At 41.5% G+C, this 24,061-nt stretch overlaps 3 protein-coding genes across 3 annotated transcripts; all 3 read left to right on the plus strand.

Annotated features, from left to right (window-relative positions):
* Positions 1-1,907: 1,907 nt before the first annotated feature.
* Positions 1,908-4,517, plus strand: GJA9 (gap junction protein alpha 9). The gene has a single exon (XM_056509064.1). The coding sequence runs from the start codon at positions 2,257-2,259 to the stop codon at positions 3,784-3,786; it is 1,530 nt and encodes a 509-aa protein (XP_056365039.1). The 5' UTR covers positions 1,908-2,256; the 3' UTR covers positions 3,787-4,517.
* Positions 4,518-5,236: 719 nt separating this feature from the next.
* On the plus strand, positions 5,237-9,569 carry MYCBP (MYC binding protein). Its single transcript, XM_056509067.1, has 5 exons — positions 5,237-5,362; positions 5,550-5,622; positions 7,171-7,219; positions 7,876-8,005; positions 9,475-9,569. Exons 1-5 carry the CDS (start codon positions 5,348-5,350, stop codon positions 9,517-9,519), a joined length of 312 nt encoding a protein of 103 aa, XP_056365042.1. The 5' UTR covers positions 5,237-5,347; the 3' UTR covers positions 9,520-9,569.
* A 2,196-nt stretch (positions 9,570-11,765) lies between these two features.
* Positions 11,766-23,066, plus strand: RRAGC (Ras related GTP binding C). The gene is made up of 7 exons (XM_056509065.1): positions 11,766-12,065; positions 15,499-15,702; positions 16,390-16,589; positions 17,442-17,556; positions 18,991-19,133; positions 20,269-20,417; positions 20,921-23,066. Exons 1-7 carry the CDS (start codon positions 11,799-11,801, stop codon positions 21,070-21,072), a joined length of 1,230 nt encoding a protein of 409 aa, XP_056365040.1. The 5' UTR covers positions 11,766-11,798; the 3' UTR covers positions 21,073-23,066.
* The last annotated feature ends 995 nt before the right edge of the window (positions 23,067-24,061 follow it).

Here is a 24,061-nt window from a genome sequence, read left to right on the forward strand (position 1 = left end):
TTATAACAGACAATATTTCAGCCAGTTCTCACTATTTTTCCTGCTGAGGTAATGCAGATAGGTAGCTTATGGTCTGGATTAAAAATGGAATTTGTGTCACCTAGGCAGTTTTTATAGGCTATACCTGAGTATCACTATCAAGAAGAATGACACCTTTATTATGTCTGACATTTAATATAGGAATTATAATTATTTACTCCCCAGAAGAAATACTGAATTACTGTGTGACAAGTAAGATGTCCTCAGCAGAATAAATGAAAAGCAAAGAATCACAGAATATGAGAGATGCTGTCTGTGAAGAGGGAGTGAGTTTGGAAAGGCCAAAAGTAGAGCCACTGATTTGTTTTTACATCAGGAGTGTGGTGCTAAGCTGTCAAAGGAGAACAGACTGCCTGCAGGAATTTACAGTGATAGTGTTTGGAAGATTTACCTTCTCTTGCACAGGCAAGGTGAATGTTTGCTACTACTGAGATACAGAAACTAAAACTTAGTCTGAAAGTTCTGTTTTATTCTGCTTTTCTGAGCTGGAATTCTTCTTAAAATTTAGAAGGTGCTATAGAGGCAAAAGAGAAGATAATCTCAAAGAACTTAAAGCTGCAGATTTTTTATTTCTAGCTTTTTAAAAATTAGAATATTTTATGGTTCACAATTAAATTATGCTTGGAGCGGTAGTAGGCTGAACAATAAATCGATTTTCTCCTCCCTTCAGCCCCAGCACATATAAATTCCATGTGCAAAGCCTACACTCTGTCACTTGCTCCTGTAGCAAAATAAACTGCTCATAATGTATCAATTTACTCACATAGATGGAAGATAGCAGGGGTTGTAATTTTTTATTGGACGTCGCAGATGGTTAGTTTTACACATTTTTGTAAAGAAAGGTATGTTTTATTTTTAATTTACCACTTATTTTTAATTTGTTTCTCTTTAAAAAATGTCTAACTTGCCTATTCATATACTGATTTGCTAAAGTATTTTCATGTTTAGAAGCCTTAACATAAAGATTCCTCTACAGACATCAATATTGTAACCATAAGATTCCAGCTTCTGTTAACTTGTTAGCACTCCTGTTTGACAGGGTAAAAATTAATCCATTTGAAGAGAAAATGCTATGCTAAAGCACCTTTATCCTAAAAAGTACCAAAATAAGATACTATTCTATTGTACTGTACATACAATGAAAAGATAAATCTACAAGTGTTTTGCTTGTCCCCACACATACAAAAAATGGTGTTAAAATTGTGTATATATACAATAGCATAAATATTGAAAAGGAATTAAAAAATTTGTCCACAATGTGGTATCCTGTTAGTGGAGAAATAAACACATGAAAGAAAGGTGAGATGTACAATTACACACCTATATTACCAGTTTATCTGTATTCAAATGATAGTCATTTAGGAAAATGCTGATAAAGAACTTTTGTGTAAATAATTTATTATTCAAAGAGATGAGGTCAAAGATAGTAATGCTTGACACTTAGGCACTCTATTCACTATTTTAAATGCAGGTATCATTGATCAGAGGAAGCTAACCAATTAGAGCAATTCTATTTATTTATTGTTGACATCCATAACTGAAAAGCAAATGTCTGCACAAATTATACGGTTAAATGAGTCTTTTTAATTAATATTGACATTTTCATGAGATGATTTATTCCCTCTTGAGCTCCTTTACATAACCAATTTTCTCTGTGAAACAGTAATTGGACTGCCATAATTACAGCTGTGACATGGGGCTTGGAACATCCAAAAAAGAGGACAAGCAAATATTCCTGTATTCCGATAAGTGTCCTAAATATAAGATGAGCATAAATATTTATATAAATAAATAAAAACAGATAATATATATAATCATGTATATAAATAATGTTTTTATTTATATAAATATAAATGTACTGCTTTCATATTTTTATTGGATGATGGTTCAAATAGATCACATAATGCCCTTAAAATCCTGCCACAAGTCAGGCTCTCTAGTTTCCACTGATCTGATGCAGACTGAAGGTGTTTAATATCTTGTAGTGATGTGCTTATCAGGATGTTAATAATAAAGTAGACACAGGCAGATGATGCATTTCTCCATCTCATAGATAGGAGAAAATAATATCTAATTATCAATAAGCAGTTGGTCATATTCCCATGATCATTTTCTCAGTGTTGTTTTTTAATAATACATTAAGGTAGGAATGCAACTTTTACAATGCTTGATACTTTTTTCTCTCATACATTTTAGTGTTAAAATGGCAGAATAACCATGGGAGACTGGAATTTCCTTGGAGGCATTTTAGAGGAGGTCCACATTCATTCCACTATTATTGGAAAGATTTGGCTAACGATCCTCTTCGTATTCCGAATGCTTGTCCTGGGAGTGGCAACCGAGGATGTTTGGAATGATGAACAATCAGAATTTATATGCAATACTGAGCAGCCTGGTTGCAGAAATGTGTGCTATGATGAGGCCTTTCCCATCTCTCTCATAAGATACTGGGTCTTGCAGGTTATATTTGTGTCTTCCCCTTCCTTGGTGTATATGGGTCATGCCTTATACAGACTAAGAGCCTTGGAAAAAGAGAGGCAAAGAAAGAAAGCTCAGGTAAGGGTGGAACTTGAAAGCACTGAATTAGAAATGACTGAAAACCGTAGGAGACTGGAGAGAGAGCTCCGGCAGCTGGATCAAAGAAAGCTAAATAAAGCACCCCTCAGAGGCTCTTTGCTCTGCACTTATGTGATACATATTTTCACGAGATCTGCAGTGGAAGTTGGCTTTATGATTGGGCAGTATCTTCTTTATGGTTTTCACTTAGATCCCCTTTATAAATGTCAGAGACACCCATGTCCAAACACAGTTGACTGCTTTGTATCTAGGCCAACAGAAAAGACAGTGTTTATATTATTCATGCAATCAATAGCGACTGTATCATTGCTTTTAAATATTCTAGAAATTATCCACTTAGGATTCCGAAAAATTAAAATGGGACTCTGTGAGCAGAATAAAAACAAGGATGACTATGACAATTTCTATATAAACAAATCCAAGAAATACTCTGTGATACCACACTCTTCTTTGGAAATACCCGCCACCCCTCAGAAAACACTTCCTTGTGCTCTTAGCAGTCAAACCTTTTTGATGGAAAAGCAAACTGACACTATGCTCTACCCAGTTTTAAATTCTCCTGTATTTCAGTCTGTGCAAAATACCCGTAAAGAAAGCAGCAGCAATTACACCCACTGCAATCAGGAAAGTAAATCTCCAAAGAAGAGGCCAGCTGCAAATGCTTTAGACAATCAGACTCAAAATGCTAGCACAAATAACAACGAAGGCTTTCTTGGCCAGCTTTGGACTGAGATGCATGATGCTCAAGAAGAGGCTGAAAAGAAACATTTTCTCCTTGTTACTCAGAATGCAGATACAGCTTCAACCTTTCACTTGAGAAGCTTTGCTGAGATGCCATCTCAAACTTCATTGCAACCAGGTACAACTTTTCCTAGTACCAGTTTTAGACAACAGGCAGTGGCTGAGAGCACAGGAGCACCAGCAAATTCTCTTCTGAAGAACAGTGATAGAAGACAAAGCAGTTTCAGTGTAAACAAAGCCCAAATTTCTTACAATGCTGATGTAAAAAATTCCAGCCGACCAGACACTTCTGATTCTATGGGGGTGGTGAACTCAGAATCTACACAAAGCAGAAACAGGAGTAGTGCTAAGCTTTTCTCTCCATCCAGGCAACAGTCACTGACAAGTAATGCCAGCAGTAGGCGTGCCCCCACTGATCTTCAAATATAGTGTGAGTTACCCTTCATCTGCACTAACCAATGCTGGGATAATTCCTGAACTGAGACATAATCCAGACCCATGTCTAAGTGTAGCTATTCAACTTTAACCAGCTGCTTACATAGAAAAGTTCTGTAGCCCTTTGAATAGTAGCTAAGTAATTTTAAACAGTCTCTTTATTTCCTTTGTAATGAAAATGTGGCATAGACCTCAGTGTATAAACTTCTACACTCAGCTAAAAAGGAAAACATACATCCAGTTTTTTCAGTGTAAGATCCTGTGGGCAATAACTGCTAATGCTTGTTTTGCATTTAACCTCTCCATAATAGAAACCCTTGTATTTCATGCACTCTGTTCCTGCTGTCTAAATAATAGAACATTAGCATTTAGCTGTTCACGTATGGGATATGACATTTGTATTTTTGTTGTTCAAGACAAGTTAAGAAAATATTTTTTCTGCTGCTGCGAGAGGAATTTTATTAACTTTTTTATGTGTAGACATGAGTCAAACATTCTGTTTCATCACAGCACCTTGCCAAATGAAGAGTAACTACTAAAAAATATAAACATTGCAGAAGAGCATGGAGAAAAAGTGTAAAAAGTCCCTAACATCATACATTCAATATAATTTGGTTGGTCTCTTTATAATTTCTATAATAAATATATTTTATCTGTCATCGTTTCAGAAAAATAAAAATACAAAAAATAAACAGATAAAAAAATAAAACAGATAAAAAAATAAACAGATATAACTGCTTCTGTTTTTTTAAACACAGGCTAAGATTTTCCTTCCGATGCGAAGTTTTCACCACTTATCATTTTTCCGAGCCTCTTGGGTAGCTGCTGCTTGCTGCTTGCTGCAACTTTCTCCTGCGATTGCAGTCAGATGAAATCTATTAATCAGACATTTTGAATTTCACAAACCAGAAGGCTTGAAACGGAAAACAGAAAAGCCTCGAGCGCCCAGCACACAGCTCGCGGCCGCGCCCGCCCGGAGGGAGGCTCGGGCCCCGCTCCGCTCCGGCCGTTCCCGCACCGCGCCCTCTCCGCGGGGCGCTCCGGCCGAGGCTGAGATGAGCGGCGGGACCGAGCCCGGGGAGGCGAGCAGGGCGGAGCGGGACGAGAGCCAGGGCGGCGCACGGAGCGGGGTACGGCGGCAGCCGCGGCTCTCCTCGCGCCGGGGCGGGGCCGCGCTGAGGGCAGCGGGGCGGGCGGGCGGGGCCGCGCTGAGGGCAGCGGGGCGGTGCGCGGGGCGGGGCCGCGCTGAGGGCAGCGGGGCGGGCGCGGGGCGGGCGCGGGGCGGGGCCGCGCTGAGGGCAGCGGGGCGGGCGCGGGGCGGGGCCGCGCTGAGGGCAGCGGGGCGGGCGGGCGGGGCCGCGCTGAGGGCAGCGAGGCGGGCGGGCGGGGCCGCGCTGAGGGCAGCGAGGCGGTGCGCGGGGCGGGCGCGGGGCGGGCGCGGGGCGGGGCCCGGACGTTGCCGCGGCGCCGTCGCCGTGGTAACCGCGGGGAAGCGCTCGCGCCGTTAAAGCGCAGGGCGCAGGCGCGCGGCCGGGGCAGGCGCCGTGCGGGTTAGATGGCGCACTACAAGGTAGGGGCGAGCGCGCCGGCGTGGGCGCGGTGCCGCTCTCCGTGCCGGCTGCGCGGAGCGGCGGGTGTCGCTCGGCGCTTCGTGCCGCCTCCGCGGCGGAGAGCGGGACCGGCCTCGGCCAAAGGGCCGCCTCCGCAGTCGAGGCGGGGCGCGCCGCCGAACTGACCGTGTGGGCGTCCTCCCTCAGGCCGCGGACTCCAAGCGGGAGCAGTTCCGCCAGTACTTGGAGAAGTCGGGAGTGCTGGACATGCTCACCAAGGGTAAGGCTCCGGCTCGCGCCCGGCGCGGGTGCCGTTCCTCTCAGGGTGTCCCGCGGCCGCGCCTCGGGCAGCCCCGCCGCTCTCCAGCGGCTTCCCGCCTCGCCTCGCCCATCGCTTTTCCCCTCAGCCCGGCGAGGCCGGCAGAAGAACTCGCCCGGAAAACTTGGTGCGGCGCGGCCCGGAGATGGAGCCGGCGGGGCGGGGCCCGGAGCGGCCGCGGCCCCTGCGGAGCGCTCGGTGCCCGCGGGGGGCGATGGCCGGAGCGCGTCCTCCCCTGCTGCTGTCCTGGAAAGGCCAAAGCCTTTCTTCCCATGCGTGCTCGGGGTTATTTTCTTCTCTTTCAACGCGTGCTTTTCTTTATGTTCTGTTATTCTGGCAGAGCTCCGCAGAGGAAGTCAGTGCTTGAGATGAAATAATAGCAAATTAATTAAAAAAACTTTAATTATTTAATACGCTTTGTTGGATGGAGCTTAGTGCTTTTTCTACAATGAATGAAACTAAGTTCTGGTATAATAACTTCATATCAAACTGGGGAAAATGATGCTAAACTTGGCACATGTGACTTTGTATCTTTGAAATACTTCTAAAATACTTTTTAAAACCTTCCAGTAGTATGTGGCAAAAATATGTTAATATTTCAGTTAATATTGAAAATAAATAATATTCTCTTAATATTGAAAACATGCTGTTTAAAGAGGGAGCAGCAGATCTAGGATGTCAAGCAGATAGCTGCTCCACTAAGACTCTTGGCCTGGTGTGTGAGTACCATTTGATTTTTCAATCGCAGTACCATCCTATGGAATGGCAAAACAAGTCTTCTAAGCAGTAAGGCAGTCTAATTTTGCTTTTAACTTAGGAGTACTTAGCTTAAAACCAGTTTGGCTGTGTAGTTCAGAGATCTGAAGCTGGCACTACACCCCCGTGGGGAGCAGGTTATGTTTGGGAACTTGCTGGGTATCCATGTGACAGTCTCCAGTTATGTTGCTATGGATGTGGCTAATTTGATTTTAGTTGTGGGGGTGTTGCTGCTTTTGTCTGGTGGTTTTGGCCATTAGAGCCCCCATCCATGAGGATTATTAGTGTCACCTAGCCATTTAGTAGCTGTTTAGTTTTGTAACTCTAGATGCACAATGGAGGTTTGCTTTTAAGCTGGAACTTACACAAATGCTGGTGTCATGTTGTTCAAAGATGTAGCTTAAGTAGAAGTTTTATGAACAATATAGTTAGAATTTCAGTCTTACCGGTAAAAGCTAGTACTGGGGTACTTGTAGGAAAATATGACAAATTTTTTCAGGTCCTTTTGTGTTCAGTGCTAGAATAACCAAAGGCTGTGTGGGTTTAGGGATCAAGAAAACTCTTTAGCTGTTGCTAGGTGGAATGCTCTGTCCCCTCTGACACAGCAGACCTGTTGCTTATGTCAAAGTATGCAGGTGAAAATCTTGTTAAATGGAAAAATACAACTTGTACACTTTCTGACTGCTGGTGTGTGTTTTAAAAGCTTAGAGTTGTGTGAACTTCTTGCAATTGTTAAATATTTTCTATTTGCAGTGTTGGTAGCCTTATATGAAGAGCCAGAGAAACCAGATAGTGCACTGGAGTATCCTTTTTCTTTGCTGTGGCTTATTTATTGAGACATCATGCATATGCTTCTGACTCATGGGTGAACTGCATAGGCTCATTTTGAAGCCTTGGATTGGGAGCATGACTTTTATCAATGCCCTCTACCTAATATTTGCATTTTCACAAGCTTACAGAGTCTGACAGGATGCAAGAAAAGTGGATGTTACAGTATGCCAGCAGTTATGAAGCTAAATTCTAGGCCATTTCAGAGTGTTCTAGACCTACAGCATTAGATTTGGGTACCTGCAGTGGCAATGGGTTCTGAAGTTTGCTTCTTCACACTTCCTTTTTCTGTTGTTTGTTTGTTCTTAAATACACTAGCATATTTTGTTTCTTGCTGTTTTAATTAGCCTCCATTTTTGGGTATTGCTTTTTTTTGTTATTTGTTTTAATTCTTCAAAATATCTCCAATTAAGAAAAGGAAAGAAGGGGGTAGTAACATAAGAATTTGTACTGATAGCTTGTTTTTGTTTGAATTTGAAAAGCTCTTTTATTTTGCTAAATTTTTTCCTGTAGTAATCTTAATGGTTTAGTGCAATTTTGGCCATGTGTACTGCATACTAACTTCAACATGAGTGTTAAAACTAAAATGTAGTTATATAACTGAAGAAATACTTAACATCTAAATATCAGTTTTCTGAAGCATCATCTGGGAGCTTCAGCTCCTGAGAATCCGGAAATAGAGGCACTTCGCTTGGAAGTGGCAGAGATGAAAGAAAAATATGAAGCTGTGCTGGAAGAAAATCTAAAACTGAAAAACAAGGTAAAAGTCTACTTGGTGTTACTCTATAGTTCCATATTATACAACAAGAAAAAATATTTTAATTGCTTAGAATAGTGATAACTTCCATTAGAGTAACTGATAGATGTTGTTTAGCCTCATGACTGAGAAATGCTGATAGAATTCATTGTAGTAAAGATTATTATTTTTTATGGAACACTTATTATAGAATGCAACATAAAATATTGCTAAACTAGGGATTTTATTTATTTAGGGAAAGTGTATTATGGTGTCTAATATGTTGTATTGAGTCTCATGTGGATGTGTTTAAGTTGTCTGATATTATGTAGATCATGCTTTCAGGACAGTTTTGAAAAACAAGTGAGGTAATGTGTCCATTATAAAGCCTTGCAAAAGGCAGATTGAAGGAGGAATATTATGTATTACTTTGTGTCACTTGGCACAGACTTACACATGGCAGGATCTTACACAGCACTTAGATCTGTGTAGAACAATTTGTGCTTTTTACCCAAAATGATCCTGGTGTAACAGTGACTCTGGGGTGCTAGGACAGGGCCATTCTTCAGTGGGTCTGCAGGGTGTCTCAGAGAGCTCTGAGGTGTGAGCAGCTTTCTAACCCTGGAGAAGGAAATCCATGAGTTAATATGCTAGTAGCTTATGTGCTGCTACAGCTTTCCATGCATTTGTTCAAAGAGGATGGTGGCTGTTATCTGTGAATACCCCTGATGAGACATCTCACTTTAGTTCTGTGGGAAAGGATTCTTGGGCATTACCCCTTTGTATCTCTTGTTCAGACTGCCATCTTGCTGTCCTAGTAATTCTCTTTCCTGTTACTCATTATGAGTCCTCAGCTACATTTGTTATTTCTTACTAGGAAATATGGCAAAGAATTTTAGGCAGAGTAGCAATAGACCAGCCACTTGTTTTGGCAGACTTAAAAATGCAGCTGATAGTAAAGAGATGAGAGCAGAGTAATCTGGGTCTTTGTTTAAACCACTTCATATCTTTCTTTGGTAGTAACTTTACTTGTAAAGGTCATATTTAAGTGTTTACTTGCCCAGGCTATACTCTCCAGAAAGCATCATGGATGCTAATAAGAAACGTTAGGTTGGATACTATTGCAATGAGAATGACTTTCATTTAATTATGTTTTAGTGCAAGCTTATAGTCACTACCAACTGCTATTTAAGACGAGAGTACTTAAAGACTGATTGAGTAAGAAACAGGGAAAAGTTAAGGGCAAGACATATGTGGTTCAAAGTGCATTTAAAAATCCACCTTGTTATGGCTGCATGATTATACAGTGTGAGAAATGGATGTTTTGGGAGAAGGTATTGCCTGACTTTAAAATGGATTTGCATAAGGATGAGAGAGTTCAAATGCACAAAGTAGATGGAACAAGTCCAGACCATACATTTTCCTTCACTTCTTAATATAGGGCATAGCATGAAATATTTTGACTAACTAAATTCCTTTCTTTGAATCCACAGCTGGCTCAGTATGAACAACCTCAAGATGAGAAGCATGGTGAATAACAGTAGTTTTTCCTTTATTGCCTTGACTTAATAAAGGGCTTCCTGAGAAATGTGGTCTTTTGTATATATGTGTGTGTGTGTGAACTCTGTATTGTCTACTTTGTTACTGCATCATCTCAAAGAAAGAATGCATTACCATGAGCATGCAGGTGCCATGGCAACTGCTGAGTTAAGCATACTGGCTACTGTTCCTGCTTTCTGTGCTTAAGAAAAGGTGACAGCTATGGTTAACTTTGAGAGAACTGTGCTTGCCAACTTCATGTAATTTTCACATCGTGGTCAGTGGTCCTGTTGAATTGCTGATCTGTCTCAGTTTTATTTTAACTAAAAGGGGTGACATGACACTGATGGACCAACTGTAAATTAAATCAGGACCTTCACATTACTTTCTATGTTTGTACTCAGCACTGAGGTGAGACTTCTACTGAAGCTGATGGGGTAATGCTCTACTCAGAAGGGCGTGAAATGAGCAAGAATAGTCAAGTGATGGATATAGCAGAATGTGAAATGCAGTACCTGCTGAACTCACACTTAAATTTGCATCAGGTGTGCCTCTTCCCATGCAGTTCATGTCTGCTCCCACCTCAGAAACTGAGCCTGGGAGAGTTGATCCAGATATTGCCTGTGCAGTTCTGAACATAATACAAAATTCTGACTTGTGCTGAAAGTCCTGTGCAATTGGAGTGGCACATGTAAGACTACAGTGTGGAGAGTTCTGCTTTCTGATTCATCTAACAGGGAAAATAAAATCCAAGTGAGGTGGGATGTGGGTGTGATTTTTCATTATTAATTTTCCCCTTTCCCTGACATGGTTTAATGACTTTTCTGAAATGCAAAGTAGACCTTTATAAAAAAAGTCATATTTTAAAGAGCTGCATTTGTTTCTACCCTAAAACTAGGTACTTTAAAGGCAGCTGATAACAGGAAAAATAAAGGGAGAAATTAAATGCAGTAGTTGTCTTATATTTATTGGCTGTAAGTGTGCAAAATCCATCCTAAAAAAAAGTTACACTATCTTGAAAGTGTAGTAGGATTGATCAGAACTTTTATTAGTCATCATAATCAAGGGCTAGTGAATGTAATAACTTCTTACCTTAAAAGTACCTTAAAGTAAAAATAAATACTGTTGTATTTATTGCCTGAAGAGACCAGAAGTGAGGTAAAATGAGGGGGAAATACTGTTTTAAGTCTGTGAAGCATTAATTAGGAAAAAAAAAAGCCCTGAACCAACAAACCAAAGGCAAAGAAAATGTCCCCGATGTCTGGAACAAAGGACAGAAGAAAGCTCCCGTGAATGTAAGCTAGAACATTAAGCATTAAGTTGCACCAGGTGGAAGCAGGGAGAGGGTAATGCTGTGGGGAAGGTGTTGTACAGCTGAACATGTTTCTGGGTGATGTGAGTGCCATGTGCTGAAGGAGCAGCAAGGCAGGTAAAGGTGTTGGTCAAGCAACCACAGGGCACGAACTCCTGACTCGAGCTGCCGGTGCCAGGGAAATAATCCAAACTTAGTTTCATAATTGTGCGTGCTTCCCTCTGAAAGCACTGGGATGTGGCGAACTTAAAATTATAATTGTGATGAAATAACAAATATTTGTTAAAACTTCATCTCAGTGCCTTCTTACACCAGGGCTGCTAGAAGAGAATTAATGCCCGTTTAATGAAGACTATTGCGTCGCAAGGTAACGTTGTGTTGTGAAAAGCTCCTTAAAGGAAGCGGGAGGGGCGGGAGCTGCGGGCTGTCCGGAACCGGGCTGGGGCGCTCCGGTGCTCGGTGTCACTGCCCCGTCTAGGGGCGGGCTCGGCGGGGCGCTGCTCCCCGGTGCTCGGTGTCACTGCCCCGTCTAGGGGCGGGCTCGGCGGGGCGCTGCTCCCCGGTGCTCGGTGTCACTGCCCCGCTCGAGGGGCGGGCTCGGCGGGGCGCTGCTCCCCGGTGCTCGGTGTCACTGCCCCGCTCGAGGGGCGGCTCGGCGGGGCGCTGCTCCCCGGTGCTCGGTGTCACTGCCCCGTCTGGGGGCGGGCTCGGCGGGGCGCTGCTCCCCGGTGCTCGGTGCCCCCGCCCCGCCCCGCCCCGCCCCGCTCACGTGCGGCGGCGCCGTCAGGTGACTCGGGCCGGCTGACCGGAGCCTTCCTGCCCCGCTGCCCGCCGCAGCCAATCAGCTGCCCCGCAGCCTGGCGGCGGCCAATGGGCGCGGCGCTGGGCCGGGCCGGGCCGGGCCGCGGGCAGGAGGCGGCGCTGGGCCGGGCGCTGGCGGCTGAGGGGCGGCGGGCTCGGGCGGACATGGCGCTGCAGTTCGGCGGGGCGGGCGCGCCAGGCACAGCCGAGGAGCCGGCCTTGGTGGGGGGGAGCTTCGGGGCTGCGGACTCCTTCCCCAAGGACTTCGGCTACGGGGAGGAGGAGGAAGAGGCGGAGCTGGAGGGAGGCCCGGGGCCCGGTGGGCCCGGGGGCGGCGCGGGCGGGCCTGGCGGCGGCGCGGGCGGGGCGGACTCCAAGCCGCGGATTCTGCTCATGGGGCTGCGGCGCAGCGGGAAATCTTCCATCCAGAAGGTGAGGGGCAGCCGGCGGCTCCCCGCCTCTGCCTGCCGCGCTGCCTCTCCGGCGCCGAGCTGGTTCTCCCCGCTGTGCTGCTGTGCGGCCAGTTCCTACTCTTTATTGTGGGCCCATGTGGCGAAGTTCGAGCGACGGGAGCCTCCTCCTTAGAGACGTTTGCTTTCCAGAATGGACTCTGATCATCTGCCCTAGAGAGGAAGGTTGGGTAGCATAGGTTGTAGCATTTGCATCTCTTCACTTTTAAGCCTTCAAAAGTAAAAAGTGAAGATAGTGGTATGAAATATATTGTATATAATGAGGTGTTGTCTTACATGGTACAGGTGTGTGGTATTTAGGTGGTGCTTCCTCTCGGAAGAAGACTTGAGCTGTCGTTCTGCCCTTTGATGTTTTGGAAGAGACTTCTGCTTTTGTGTGAGCAGAAAGAGCCTCTGGTTTCCTTTAGTTGCTTGACGAGTAACAAGAGTCACTTGTCAAGGAGGAAGCGCAACAGTTCTGGTGCCTTAGGTTTGTTGGTAGCTTTGTGAAGTCACTGGCGTTTCTTAATAAAAATAAGACAAAACTGACTTTTCATTTGCCAAGTAGCTCAGTAGAATTGTAGTGCTCAGAACAATCTTTGTTCCTCAGTGTCAGTTTTATGTTTGCAGTCCATATTGTGAACTTTGCAGGTGATATTTTTATGGGAAGATATTAGTAGTGAGATGCATCAGTCTCAGCTCTAGACTTAAGGGGCCTCAAATTTGTTTCAGATGCAAGTGTGAAAACCTGCAGAGATTTCTATAGAGGTTTTGTGCAGAGAAGCCTTTTTGGACATTGCAGTATAGCAGGTATGCATCTGCTTTTTGCAGCTATCTTATGCAGACTGCTTGGTTATCCATAGACTGCAGTAAACCAGTTCTGATTTCAGACTCTCTTAGTGAGAAATATTTTCCATTGTGCTCTGCTGAAATACAGTGGCAGACTGGACTGTTGTTGCTTTTTAGCCTTACCAGTTATTCCCCATTATTTAGGTCAAATGCTTCCACTGTATGTGCAAATGTACTGCTTCCACTGAGAGCCTTTTTTTGACTCTTTTAGTCATACGAATGATATTTGTTGCAGACTCTTAGAGATCTTATTGTATCCACTTTTGAAAAAATGGAACCCTAAAAGCTAGAGGAGGACAGGAACTCCAAATTGCAGATAGATTTTAAGACATTACAAGTCTTTATAGATGTGGCTTTTGGACTTTTTTTTATGGCCAGGATTGGTAGTTTTCAATTCTTTGAGGGCCTATTCCAGTAGTTGTATAGGAAAGGAATAGTGTCATGTTGAATATGCAATAGGAGGACATAGAATTTATCTTTTGCCAGTTAGTTACCAATCTTAGGAATTAGAAGCTGTGATTCAGGTACCTGATGTTATGCTGCCTGAGCAAACTCTAATATCAGGAAATTTCTTATTAACAGTGTCTCTGCTCTTAAATCTCTCTGGTTCAAAAATGGTCATAACCAGACCCAGCCCTTCTGTCTGGGCACTCACTGTTGATCCCCTTGCCAGAAAAGAGGGTATATGTAAGATTAACACTGTATGGGGGAAAGCATTGGCTTTGTGATTATCTAGAAAGTTCTGTGAAAAACATGAATTATTAAATAATTTCATGAGCAGTATTGACAAGAGGTCTCTCACAAAAGAAAAAAACCATGGGACTCTTTTTTTTCCCCTTTGGTCAATTGGGTTTTCCATACTGGTGTAATCTATGAATATTCAGTAAATTGTAGGTAGATTTTGGGAATGTGGTGGTTACTTCAGTTCATAAACAAATTTTTGTGCAGACTTGCATAACTGGAGTTGCTGTACTGATGTAATAGGAAACTGGAAAGAGTTCAGGTGGAGAACATCAATCTGATGAAATGTGTTATTTTGGGAATAAAGGAAAAAAGGTGACAGTGTTGCTTCCCAGAGACTTAGCAGCTTTAAAATGAATTTACTAATTCTGTCCTGCTCTTGTGGGAGATGCTGAGTTCCAAAAGAAATGTTGATTTCAGAATACTTTAAAACTATGCTGCAAACCTGGAAGAATGCAGTATAGCTGCTGTGTATCCAGAACTGTTCTTACTTTTCCATACTTCTCTGTTCTGTTTAAAACCTCATTTAGATCCTGACCTCCTAAGATGTTTGCCCCAAGGAAATAAATTCTTTTCCTTGGCCTTCAAAATCTAGGCTGAAGTATTACTTTAAACCTCACTAAACTGTACCAGGTGTGGAGCTGTTTGTCTTGCAGTTTTTTTTGACAGTTTGTTGCATCAGGTCTCTAATGGATGACTTCTGTAAGTGTCTGAAACATTTGAAGAAACTGAAATTACCAAGTTTGCAGTCCCTATTGTGAAGTTTTTAGGTTTACCAAGTGCTGCATATGAAACTTCTTTATTTTTTGCAGTCCTAGAGTGTGACTGCATTATTTGGAGTACATTGTTTGGAGTAACTTTGATATTGTCTAGTTGAGTTGCATTAGGACAACGTTCTCTGTGGACACTGAGAGTTTTTGCTACAGGCTAAAACAGCTTTTGCTGGTTCTGTGCAAGGAAGGGTTAAAATCCCAGTGGGGCTTTTTGAGTTCTAACAATGAGTATGTTTGTCATCCTGCAGCTAAACTGTTTTTACCAGCTAGTGTGAAATCCTTCATCCTTTCTTTAGTGAACTTTCACAGGAAGTTCCACCTGCACATGAGGAATTACTTATTTACTGTGTGGATGCCTGGGCCCTGGAACAGGCTGTCCAGAGAGGGTGTGGAGTCTCCCTCACTGGAGTTACTCAAGAACTGTCTGGATGCAATCCTGTGTCACTGCTCTGGGATGACCCTGCTTGAGCAGGGAGGTTGGATCAGATGAACCCACTGTGCTCCCTTCCAGCCTTACCCATTCTGTGATTCTCTAGTCAAAAGGAGCTATTAATGGATGGCAAACTACCTGTTTGGGCCTCTGAAACTGAGATATTATTTTTGTACACTTCTATTGTAGTTTAGGAACCATCTGATTATATTGTGTTTTAACACTTTGACACCAGACTAAAAGCAAAATTTCCTTTAGGAATTTCTAAGACTGGAAAGGTTCTTAACTTGCAGTTATTTAATTAACTGGCTTTATACCAGATCTGAATATAACAGAATTTGAAAACTCTATGCTAGCCTTGCAGGGAAAGAAAGAGTATGTCTTTATGGATGTCTGTGTCTTCAGCCAGTAGTGTTATTTTGGACTTTGGAAGGTGTTTAACTGTATTCAGTTGCTTGGTTCTTTCAGGGGGTAGGTAATTTCCTTAGCTGATGCTATTTACCAAAAGGAAGCTGTACATTTTATAATGGATAAACCTATTTGTAAAATTCAAGTCACAAATCTTTCACTAATTTTTTTCTAATAAGGTAAAATCTAGACTATTGTTTGTGTTCTTTTAACAGGTGGTGTTTCACAAAATGTCTCCCAATGAGACTCTGTTCTTGGAAAGTACCAACAAAATCTACAAGGATGATATTTCCAACAGTTCATTTGTGAACTTCCAAATATGGGATTTTCCTGGACAGATGGACTTTTTTGATCCAACCTTTGATTATGAGATGATCTTCAGAGGAACAGGTGCCCTAATATATGTTATTGATGCCCAGGTAAATACAAATGGCAACAAGTTTTTTTTTCCTTTTTATGTGAAAGGAATGATCAAGAGGCCAATATTTTATATTTTTAGATAAGTTCATAAGGCTTCTGCTGTGCATGAAGAGATGCATTGGCCATCTGACTTCTGGTGTGTGGTTTTATTTTGGTGAAGTGACTGGGCATAGGTTACTGGTGGAGAGAGTGGAAAAGGGCTTGTACTCTGAACTTAGACATTATCCAATAATAGCTAGAACCTGCTTGGCTAGGTCTGAATTATCCCTTTTTTCTGCTCTGGAGTTCAATTAATAATAACACACTTCTGACCTCAGTTCCTAGTATTGGTACTACTGGGTATCTGGTAGCTTCTAATAAACCTAAGAATTGCACCATGGGAGGTTACTGGTTATTAGGACCATCCTGGAGATCACTGCTGCCTTGTGCTGGAGTTGAAGTGTAAACCACCTTTTGCTCTGAAGTCTGGTTTTGTGTAGCTGAGCTTTGTATAGCTAATGAAACTTAATTGACATAAAGAATCTAAGCTGCTTGGATTTATGACATGTCAAGGTATTCTCTTCTCCCATACTTCTGTTTAGTTACAGAAGTGAAGTTCTTGCACTGAAATATTTTGTATTTGTGCAGAATGGAATAGTTATCAGGCAGCAACTTTGTCATTCATTCCTGCCAAAACTGATTTACAGGATGACTACATGGAAGCTTTAACAAGACTCCACATTACAGTTTCAAAAGCCTACAAGGTCAACCCAGAAATGAACTTTGAAGTTTTTATTCATAAAGTTGATGGTTTATCAGATGACCATAAAATAGAAACTCAGAGGGATATTCATCAGAGGGCTAATGATGATCTTACAGATGCTGGGCTTGAAAAACTTCACCTTAGGTGAGTTAAAGACTCTGGCATATGTGGTTCATACTGTTGCTGATGTGCACACAGAAAAAGGCTTTCAGGTGTAATACTGAACAACTGGAGCAAGGTCTGGGGTAGTTTCTGAATATTGAACCAATTTGTGTTAATAGGATCCACTGAGTTTATGGACAAGCCTCAGCTGCTAGGCTGACTAAAAAGGAGGCAGGCTACTGTATCAGATCCAATCTGCAGATTTATCCATACCGGCTGATAATTGAAAGTCTTTCTCATTCAGTGTAACAGATTTGTAACAAATCTTGTGGGCTGGAGGGGCAGGGAAGAGAGAGGGGGACCTCTCTGCATGCTAGTCCTGACTTGCACTGACTTTTTCCTGTTATTAATGTGATTGGTTCCAAAAGCTCAGTCTGTTACTTGAGATTTGGCTCACCTTTAAGGTATCTTCTACAGACACCTTTAAAACAAACTATCATTTCCCTGGTTTTGTTGTTCTTTTGGTTTTTTTGGAGCCAGTATCTTTTGATGTTAATGAGAAAAAAGTGGAAGGCCAGGAACTGAAAGAAATCTGATTAAGCATTTTTACACCTTTGTGATAAGCATTCTGTGGGCTGTGTTCTAACAATGTTCACATTTTTATCTTTGGTCTCCTGTCTCTTGAGGATGGGGACAGTCTGCTTCATGTGCACTTCAGCTGCTCAGAACTTAAAATCTATGTGCAATATCCAGACAGATTTCTGATAAAGGCAAAATAGCAAAATAGCAGGCCTGAATATTAGAAAACATAACTTCACAATTTCTATTGCAATTCTGAAATACTTTTAAATCTTCTTTTATTTTTTATTTCTTTGCCTTTCCTCATCATCTCAGCTTTTATTTGACCAGTATCTATGACCATTCAATATTTGAAGCCTTCAGTAAAGTGGTACAGAAGCTCATTCCACAACTGCCAACTCTGGAAAATCTACTTAATATCTTCATATCAGTAAGTGTTCATCTAACACAACTTTGAATGAAATATGCAGAATGGTAAAACAAGTCCTTCTGCTCAAGATTGCTGGCTAGATCTGCCCTTGAGAGATTTGGGTGGTGCTCATGTAGGTGTACTCTGCTGACCTGCTTTTCTCTGTTAAAAGCTCTTTACCACAGCTGAATTGTACTGGTGTGTGCTTTGTGGGATTTCTCTAAATATTGACAAAATGTAGTTTGCCTGGTTCTAGCAGCTGATAGAAGATTCCTGCCAGCAGGGAATGCTGACTGCTTTCCTAAGGCACTTAGCAGTCTAACCTAGCTGAATTGGCAAGAGACTTTTGTGATAAAATGAACTTGGCCTTGGACTTAGCTGTCTTTCATTTGACCTGTGAGGCTTTTGCCCTTATTCTTTCAGTGTTTGTGTTTCTTGTGCAATTAGTGTCATAGAAATTTGCTGCTCTATACTTTTAATCAAGTAAAATATCATCCTAGAGAAAAGACCAGCTCATTTAAGTTGTCTGTGAGGCCAGTGCAGGCATGTGGACAGCAAAGAAAAAACCATTTCTATCCAGGAGGATTAGACATGTCCCCATGTGCTACCATGTAATGCTTGTTTGTTAGAGGACTCTTTGTAATAACCTGGCCCAGTGGATTAAGGCCATGTTGACCTTGCCCAGTGCCATGAGGATGTGGAGGGTAATCCTGATGCCAGAAGGATTGTCTGGATGTTCTCAGGACACTGTCCTGACTATTCAGATAGCTAGGAAGAGATAAGGAGTGCTTCTGGTGAATATAAAGCAAATAAGCATTACCAGTAGTGTATATGCAGTAAATTGAACCATAGAAGACTTGTGAACTTTGTATGAGCATGTGCACTTTACCAAAGTGCTCTGTTACAAATGGCTTTGTGCTGTTCCTTTTTCAAAATGTACTTTTCATGGATTTTTCAGTTCTGTAGCTGACATAGTTACTATGTGTGTTAAACTGCATGGCAAATGCTTCCTGCAGAAACTGAGCTGCCAAGATACTACAAGCATAAAATTTAAGAATCAGCATAGTACTATGAAATGTCTCATCTCTGAGCCCAGTCCCTTAGGTGGATGTGAATTATGGCTCTTCTGGAGTTAATAGAAATACAGAAGAGGTAAATTGCTGAATGTGGATTCTGGAATCGTAGTAAAATGTAACCTTAGTAATGATTAGTTAAATAATAAACTAAAAAGAATGGTAACAAAGTCCCCAGTTTTATTTTTGTCAGTTTTGTGATGTTGATATCTACTATGACAAGGGTATTGTATTTATAAGGTATATGCTCTAAATATTGAATCTGTCTTAAGCCTCTAAATTGCTTATTTTTAAACCATTTTCTGCTACTAAGAATGTGAAAATGTATGACTTCTACTTGAGTTATTTTAAAAATTCATCCAAATTCTTTCTCTTTCTGAAGAATTCAGGCATTGAAAAAGCTTTTCTCTTCGATGTAGTCAGCAAAATCTACATTGCAACAGACAGTTCCCCTGTGGACATGCAGTCATATGAGTTGTGCTGTGACATGATTGATGTAGTTATAGATGTTTCCTGTATATATGGGTAAGTCATGAATACTTTTAGGAAAAAAAATTCTCAGAAGGTGTAGAATAGGTTGCAAGCTGTGCAATTGGTGCTTGTTTTGTCATGCAGCAAAATGCTGTCAATTGGTGTTTAGAGCACATTGGTTCTGTGAGTAAATAAAATAAATCCAAATGATTTGGCAGCATTTACATTTGGTTTGTTTCCCTCTACTCATGGCCCTAGACAGATATCTGACATTTGTAGAAATTGTGTTTCATGTAAAATATGAATGCTGCTTGTCTTGTTTGGCATGGTGGATGCAAGTACATAAATACCTGCAAATAACTGGGGTCAGTAGCACACAGTAAGTGTAATTTGCAGTGACATTTTGAGACTTGCTGCAGTCTGAACAAAACAACATTTGTGAGGTCAGCTCATCTCCTGCTTTCTATGAGGGATGCATGTAGTGGTAATATCTCACAATTTACAGCAGAATTATACTTGCCACTGGACTTCTGAAGTGGTTCTGAAGAAGTGGTAACTTATCTTAGAATTGTGATTGTAGCCTGGAAAATGCAGTGCTACCAAGAAAATACCACAGCATTTAATGGTCTGTCTCCTGGTGGGTTGATCCAGGGTTGTGTAACTTTGGTTTTTTTCAGGAGTGCTTACAAGTAACTTGTTTTACATCATTTGTTTCTCTAGTAATTTAACTAACACTAATAACTTGAAGACAGAAAACAGCATCCTCATCTTTTCTTGTAAATGCAGGCTGGTTTAGCTTAAGACAAAAGGTGTCCTGCTCCATGTTGCATTCTCTGCCCCAGCCTCACTAAGGAAACCTTTGTTTTAATTTACCTGAAGTAATTTCACTGAGATGTCACTCCATTGACATCAAAAGAGTGCACACTGGTGGCTTGCTTCACACTGCTCATTTATGATAAACAGTACATAATGAAGGCCTCTGCTCTGCTCAGATCTGACTTTCCTGAGAAACTTTAGGTCTGATAATGGCTTTACTCACTGATGGTATTAAGCCCTGCATTGCAGGTTCTCCATTTGCTTAGTTCAGGATGAGTAATATTCTTCTAACTGCATTTAACAGCTGTTTGTCTTGGAAGTTACATATGCATGCCTATTAGATTATGCCTTGGCTTAACTTCTTCTTTTTTAGGTTAAAAGAAGATGGCAGTGGAAGTGCTTATGATAAAGAGTCAATGGCAATTATCAAGCTCAATAACACAACAGTCCTGTACTTAAAGGAAGTAACAAAGTTTTTGGCATTAGTTTGCATTCTTAGAGAAGAGAGTTTTGAGCGCAAAGGTGAGAACTTTCCTGCCACTGAACTGCTTTTATCTGATATTTTTATCTGCTGTAAAATATTAATATGGCTTTGCAAGTCACCTTGATTTTTGTATGAGCAAATTTGTGTAGTTTCTTATGGGAGGAATTTTTTTATTTCTTGGAGATATAATGACAAATTTAAAAATATGATTTTATCACTTTAATCCTCCTGCCAGAGTGGCTTGTGTAGCTAATGTGAGCTGTCCCTGCCATTTGTTCTAGTGGAATCAGTGGTAAGGAGCAATGGTCCCCTTACCTACTATTTGATCATGAATATACACCTTGCATTCCAAATTAGTACCTTTTTTACCAAAAAATGAGACAGTCCAAATAAATACTAGCATCAGTCAACTTCATTAAATATTCTGAGTCCAAGTGTATACTAAATAAATAGCAAAATACCTATTGGTTAAATGAATATTGATTTTGAAGCTCTGTTTCTATAAAAATGCCAATGTGAACAGTTTTTCCTCTCCTGGCAGGTTTGATAGACTACAACTTCCATTGCTTCCGCAAAGCCATTCATGAAGTTTTTGAAGTAGGTGTTGCCTCCCACAGGATCTGCAACCATCAATCAAGCACCTCAAATATGAAAGCAGTGACTCACAATGGCACACCTAGGAATGCAGTCTAGAGGAAAGCTAAAGACCTTGGATAGACTTGTCAGCTCTTCACTCCAAAGTTTTGTGGAACAAGAGAAGAGTAGTCTGAAAGCCTGAAGTATGTTTCAGAGGAGAGCAGTCCTAACTGTGGAACAGCAGATTGTAACTCATGTTGGGCAACTGAAACTACTGTGAAAATACTTTGAGGCCAGTGGAGCTAGAAATGCCAGTTTGAAATCAGCTGTATTGCAAATGCAGTAGGTTTTCAGTTTGGAGTCCTCTTTTAACAGTCTGTGTCTGACTGATTGCCTGGTCAAAACTTACAAACAATTGAGTTGGGTTTTGTGTGGAGCACTGAACAGTCACTTGCTTAACTTTTAAAAGTTTTTTTTAAAATTAATCTGTAGAATATCCTCTTTTGCTTAAGATTACCTCCTGTCATGCAAAAGCAGAATTAGTGTTATTAAGGCTTGTGAAACTCAGGCTTTTTGCTTGCTGAGGCTGGTCTCACAAATCATTCCATTAAGTAGTTCTTGTTCTTGCTGGTGTGCTCATAGTTCTCATGAATTCTGTGCTTGTTAAGTGGATGCAAGGTAGAGAGCTCTGTTCCAGTGATCATGTGTTTGTTTTGAGAACTGATCTGGAGCTTCATTTTAAGAGAGAGTGATACTTTGCTTTCAGACCACACTTCTTGATATGTCCCCTTTGATGGAAGGGAAGGATTAAAATCAGAAATAAACTACCTGCTCTCTTTTGCAAAAACATGGATGTCATAAATCTGTGTGATTAATCCTATTCATGAAACAACTGCATGGCTAACTAAACTGAAATGTCTGCCATCTGTTGGAATAAAGCAGCCACTTCCAGCTATTCCCAAGCCAAGAAATTACAAAGATACTGACTTTTGATGGTGGATCTTTCTCCACTCTCTGACTGATAATCAAGACAATTCCTAGCAAAATGTCTGAGGGTGTTATCTGTGCATGGCAATTAAGTTCACTGTGCCATAATTCACTAATAGTACTGGACTCTGAAAGTTCATTGATTCTGTACTATGACAAACACCTGCTTGTTTGTCCCTGTGCAATCTGACTAGAATAGTGGTTTTTCTGATTTTGTGAATTCTGCTGACTTTCATACTATGGGCAGTATATGTGAATTCTTTAATTTATTGGTATTAGTACTGCAGATGTCATTCTTTACACCAGCCTTGCTGTGCAGGAAGCCCAGCCACTGGCCCATAAAGACCTTGCCTCCTTTTACCTGTCCTCTAGGTGTTGCAAAGCCATTGGACCAACTATACAAGTCCCACTATAAAAGTTTCTGCCAGAGGAGCTAATTGAAGTGATCTCTGCAACTGGTGTATTTATGTGGTCAGGAGTAACCATGGGACTGCTTCTGTGCTTATAGAATGAACTTCCATTGATCTATGTAAAAATGAATATACATGCATTAACATTGGGGTGTATGCACATACTGTGTAAATGATTTTTTTTTTGTTTTTTTACAGCAGGAAACTGGAATTCAAGTGCCCTAGGTCTGTTCTCTTAAATCTAAGCTGAACCCCTTTTTGCTAATGGAACTGCAGAGCTTTCTTTAAGAAGTGCTGCAGGCTCATAAGACTGGGTTTTGTATTTTGCAAGCATTATCACAATTCAAATTCTGAAGGTAAGAGAAGTAATTGGCAAAGTAACAGGAAGCAGGAATCCCCATTTGTGCAGTGAGTTTTCCATGTTCTAAGTACATGCATATGTTCTCTTTCTTTTCACCCACTACAGGATTTTGTGCTAATAAAATGAAAAAAAAAGTCAAACTGTAACACTGTTGTTTCTTCTTGTGTTTATAAACAAAAGTCTGTAAAGGCCTATGTGATTAAGCAAACTCTTAAAAGCCATGTTATCTTTATGGTCTACTTAAAAAAAGTTAAATACCACATTCCCATTTAGTCAGCCTTAGGTTTCATCTTAATTAAAAGCTGACTCAGAACTGAATCCTTAATTTTCAGGCAATGACTCTCAACAGTAAAGACACAAAAAATGATTGAGTGACTTGTCCTTTTCATGAATGGAGAGCTTTAGACTGTGTTCTGGAATTCTGCCTTCTGGTGTGCATGTTGTGGTGGCTTGCTGTGTTTTGATTTGGTGCAGGTACTTTGGCCATTGTTTACCTTTTTCTTGAATTGTTGCCCTTACTAAAGGTAAATGTAGCATCTCAAGAAATAATACTGCTGTTTTCACTCTTACATGCACAATATTAGCTCTAAAATTTACATTTGTCTCCAGTAAGGAGTACAGTAATATTTTAGTTTACTGAACTGTTACAGAAGGAGAGTGTTGATAACCTGTTGCTGCTTTAGTGAGGCAGTTTTTGGTTTCTGAAATTTTTATGGTGCCAGGCAGGAGGAAGGATAGGAGTCAGGCTTTATTTTCTTCCTTATGCAGGAACTCCTCTCCTTCCTGTGCTGACCTGCTGCAGGGAGTGATCCTGTTAGAGAAAAGGGAAGGCAGTTTCACAGTATCTCCAATAAAAGCACTGAACTTGTGGAGGAAACCATCAATTGAGGTTTCACTTTTCTGCCTTTTTTCCCCCTTCTTCCTCCTCTGAACCTGTAGTGGTGTTGATGTTGTGGCATTTTTTCTGCAGATTGAGGACATGTGCTTTGGAGGAGAAGAATGGTGCTGCCAGGGCAGGGCACAGGTGAAATGGTAACCTATCTGCTGAGAGAAGGAATAAAACTTATTTCTATTGAAGAATAAAGCAATCCCTTGCAAGGTACCTTTCAAAGCTTGTTGGGCACTGGGGCATTGCTGATGGCTGGCTGAGTTTCCCTGTTACCAATTCTGCCAGCTGTACACAGGAGGGGGATGGAGGGACAGGCCAAGCCTGGGGAGAGGGGGCAGAATAATCCCAGGCAATATCTCTCTGCTGTTCTGGAGGTCTGTGAAAAACGAGGTTCACTTTAAAAAGTTTAATAAAAGGCAAAAAGAGACAATAAAGCAAAAGGTTACAAGGACTGAGTCC

Source organism: Oenanthe melanoleuca, chromosome 23, assembly GCF_029582105.1.
Source record: "Oenanthe melanoleuca isolate GR-GAL-2019-014 chromosome 23, OMel1.0, whole genome shotgun sequence".
Classification (NCBI taxonomy): Eukaryota; Metazoa; Chordata; class Aves; order Passeriformes; family Muscicapidae; genus Oenanthe; species Oenanthe melanoleuca.

What these genes read in the sequence shown, in the direction of transcription:
- MYCBP (XM_056509067.1), top strand. An exon ending in GCTGGACATGCTCACCAAGG is followed by an intron (nt 5,623 to 7,170) that starts GTAAGGCTCCGG and finishes TTCTATTTGCAG; the next exon opens with TGTTGGTAGCCTTATATGAA. An exon ending in ATCTAAAACTGAAAAACAAG is followed by an intron (nt 8,006 to 9,474) that starts GTAAAAGTCTAC and finishes TTGAATCCACAG; the next exon opens with CTGGCTCAGTATGAACAACC.
- GJA9 (XM_056509064.1), top strand. Translation starts at nt 2,257, where the DNA reads ATGGGAGACTGGAATTTCCTTGGAGGCATTTTAGAGGAGGTCCACATT.
- RRAGC (XM_056509065.1), top strand. Translation starts at nt 11,799, where the DNA reads ATGGCGCTGCAGTTCGGCGGGGCGGGCGCGCCAGGCACAGCCGAGGAG. An exon ending in CTTGAAAAACTTCACCTTAG is followed by an intron (nt 16,590 to 17,441) that starts GTGAGTTAAAGA and finishes TCATCATCTCAG; the next exon opens with CTTTTATTTGACCAGTATCT. An exon ending in GATGTTTCCTGTATATATGG is followed by an intron (nt 19,134 to 20,268) that starts GTAAGTCATGAA and finishes CTTCTTTTTTAG; the next exon opens with GTTAAAAGAAGATGGCAGTG.